The 2,884-nt window shown below is 37.6% G+C and overlaps 1 protein-coding gene across 1 annotated transcript; it reads right to left on the minus strand.

Annotated features, from left to right (window-relative positions):
• Positions 1 to 1,142: 1,142 nt before the first annotated feature.
• LOC101426427 (olfactory receptor 14C36-like) lies at positions 1,143 to 2,078 on the minus strand. Its single transcript, XM_004479497.1, has one exon. It carries the CDS (start codon positions 2,076 to 2,078, stop codon positions 1,143 to 1,145), a length of 936 nt encoding a protein of 311 aa, XP_004479554.1.
• Positions 2,079 to 2,884: the final 806 nt, after the last annotated feature.

Raw genomic sequence — 2,884 nt, forward strand, 5'->3', positions numbered from 1 at the left:
ATGGTATGTGTATGCAGGTGTAATAAAAATGTTAATAGTAAGGAAAACTGCCTGGGTGCAGAGAATATGAGATCTCTGCCTCTTCTGCCTGAATTTTCTGTAAGACTACAACTTGTCTAAATAAGAAAACCTTAATGGGCAAGTGATGTAACAAAAGTGCTTTGAGAATATCTCACATTAGAAAGAGTGAATAAAAAGCAAAAGAAATTTTCTCAAGATATTGGTAGATGACAGAGCCAGAGAACAATTCAACAAAAAACAAATTAGGGGAAAAAAAATGTCTAAACTTCTTCAGAGATCCTCCAGAAAATTTCACCCGACTGGGTCTCTCTACCAACCTCTGATGTGATTGGAAGTTTGTGTGTTCCTACAGTGATTTGCATTAAAAGTCAGGTCTCTGAGACTGATAAAACTATGATGACGACTTGGGCACCTGCATATCCTATATGGGTCTATAAAGGGAGATCAACTCATGGGGGTGGCTGAGTGGTCCTGTTAGGGTCTCTCAGATATGAATTGTGGTTCACCTAAATGACAATATTGGGTGACATTGATTGCCAAACTCAATTGGCTCCATGGAAGGCAGATTAAGACCATAGCCCTGGTTCTTGAACCGGAAACTTTAGAGGGGCATGAAAGCAATGAATTAAGGGGGCCTGAACCATAGAGAAATTATAGTCTGAAAAGGCAAAACAGAGGGCAGGAAGTGAAGCTGAGCTTACTGCAGCTCCCAGGGAGGACAAAGAAACAAACAACAATAACAAAAAAAAAAACCCCACCACAACTGTAATTAAAAGAAAAAACGTATAGCCCAGAGCCCTTGGAAAAGAAGCTTGAAAAAGGAACTACTTTTAAAGATGGGAAACAAACCCACTGGAGAATTATTGAACACACAACACATGCCCTGAGAAAGTCATAAAATTTGGCTAATTATCCTATGTGCATTTTTTTTGGAGGGGAAACCTCAACATGAAATATGTTTGTGTTGTTTCTATGTTTTATCATAATACAGTGACTATATCTTCGAACACGTTTGGCCCCCCAAAGTCCAAAATAGGCAAAAAAGTTAATTTTTAAGCATTTTGCGACTCACTTCATCAATGTGGGAATAATATTAAATGAATATTAAGATAAATATCCTATCACTTTCTTGAATAAAGCTTTTTTCTCATAATTCTCTTTACAGCCTCTTTTATTTGCTTATTTCTAAGACTATAGATAATGGGATTCAAGAAAGGAGGAACTATAGAATAGAGCACAGAAGTGATCATGTCCTGAACTGTGGGTGAATGGGAAGTTGGCTTCATATATACTGCAGCTATTGAGCTTACAAAGACGGTCACCACAGTGATGTGAGGGACACAGGTGGAAAATGCCTTTCCTCGTTCTCCTCTGGTTGGAAACTTGATAACAGTTTGAAATATGTGAATATAAGACATAGTAATGAAAGCAAAGCAGCCACCAGCAACCACCACTGCAGAGATAAAAATTAAAATTTCATTGCTTAAAGTTTCAGAACAGGAGAGCCTCAGTAGAGAGGGGACATCACAGAAGAACTGATGGATCAGGTTGGACTGACAGAAGGACAGGCGGAATGTGTTTGCAGTGTGAAATCCTGCATAGATCACACTACTGAATACAGAAAATAGTGTCATCTGGATACAAATACGAGGGTTCATGATCATAGAATAGTGGAGTGGTTGGGAGATGGCCACATAACGGTCACGGGCCATGATGCTGAGGAAGAGCAGCTCTGTACAAGCAAACATAAACACAAAAAAGATCTGAGCTGCACATTCAACCTTGGAGATTACTGTGTTATCAAGCAGGAAGATGACACATGCCTTGGGAATGGTAACAGAAATGTAGCACATGTCTAAAACAGACAGATTCCTAAGGAAAAAGAACATGGGGGTGTGAAGTTTCTTGTCCAGGGTGGTTACTGAGACAATGAGAAAGTTCCCCATAAGAGTTGCCAAGTACATCAGTAGGAAGAGCATGGCATGCAAGACTCTGTACTCCCACACTTCAGAAAATCTTGTAAGCAGAAATTCAGTCACCATGGTAGAATTGGGCATCTTTGAGGAATGTGCTTAAGGAATGGAGAGACAAAGGCAGATAACCCATTAAAAAACATGAAGAATCAACATGAAGAAAAAAATATTCCAAGTATGTTTATCAACCTATATTTACCCAATTTTGTTCTTTGTAGTTGAAATTCATCAGTAAGAAGAGACAGTGTTGCCTTAAGCTCCTTTTAGTCTTGTTGTTTCTACATTTAACTTCCAGAGTGGGGATAACAACAAAGCAAATTTCATAGACAGATAAATGCAAGATTACCAGGGACAGGGGGATGAAGAGTCAGGAAGATTTATTGCTTACTGAGTGCAGAGTTTCTGTTTCAGGTAATAAAGTTGTTGGGGTAATGGATGTTGGTAATGGTAGCACAATATTTTCAGTTTAACTAATAAAACTGGAATGTACACATTGTACAAATGTGGGAAATTTTGAGTCATGTACACATTAGTAAATAAAAAGTTGAAAAAAGTCTCTTTTAGATCATGTAATTATGTTCCATCAATTTTCTTCACATTCTAGCAGTACAATGGGTTTGTTGTGGGCCAGTGTTCAACTGGAAGATTGAGTTAGTATAAGTAATGGCTTTATATAGTAACACATTAGAAATATTCTTTAAGTGTTAAAACTGAAGGTCATTAACTACTAAGCAAACACAATCTGGACAGATATACAAGACTACTGTTGCTTCAGAGCCCTTTCAAAATTTATGTTTTAATCCATTACTGGCTTTTAAGTGGGAAATTATTTTAACTCCACTACTGCCAATATAATTTTGATACTAATTTCATTTGGATAAATGTCTATG

The sequence above is a fragment of the Dasypus novemcinctus genome, chromosome 16 (genome assembly GCF_030445035.2).
Source record: "Dasypus novemcinctus isolate mDasNov1 chromosome 16, mDasNov1.1.hap2, whole genome shotgun sequence".
Taxonomy (NCBI): domain Eukaryota; kingdom Metazoa; phylum Chordata; class Mammalia; order Cingulata; family Dasypodidae; genus Dasypus; species Dasypus novemcinctus.

What these genes read in the sequence shown, in the direction of transcription:
- LOC101426427 (XM_004479497.1), bottom strand. Translation starts at nt 2,078, where the DNA reads ATGCCCAATTCTACCATGGTGACTGAATTTCTGCTTACAAGATTTTCT.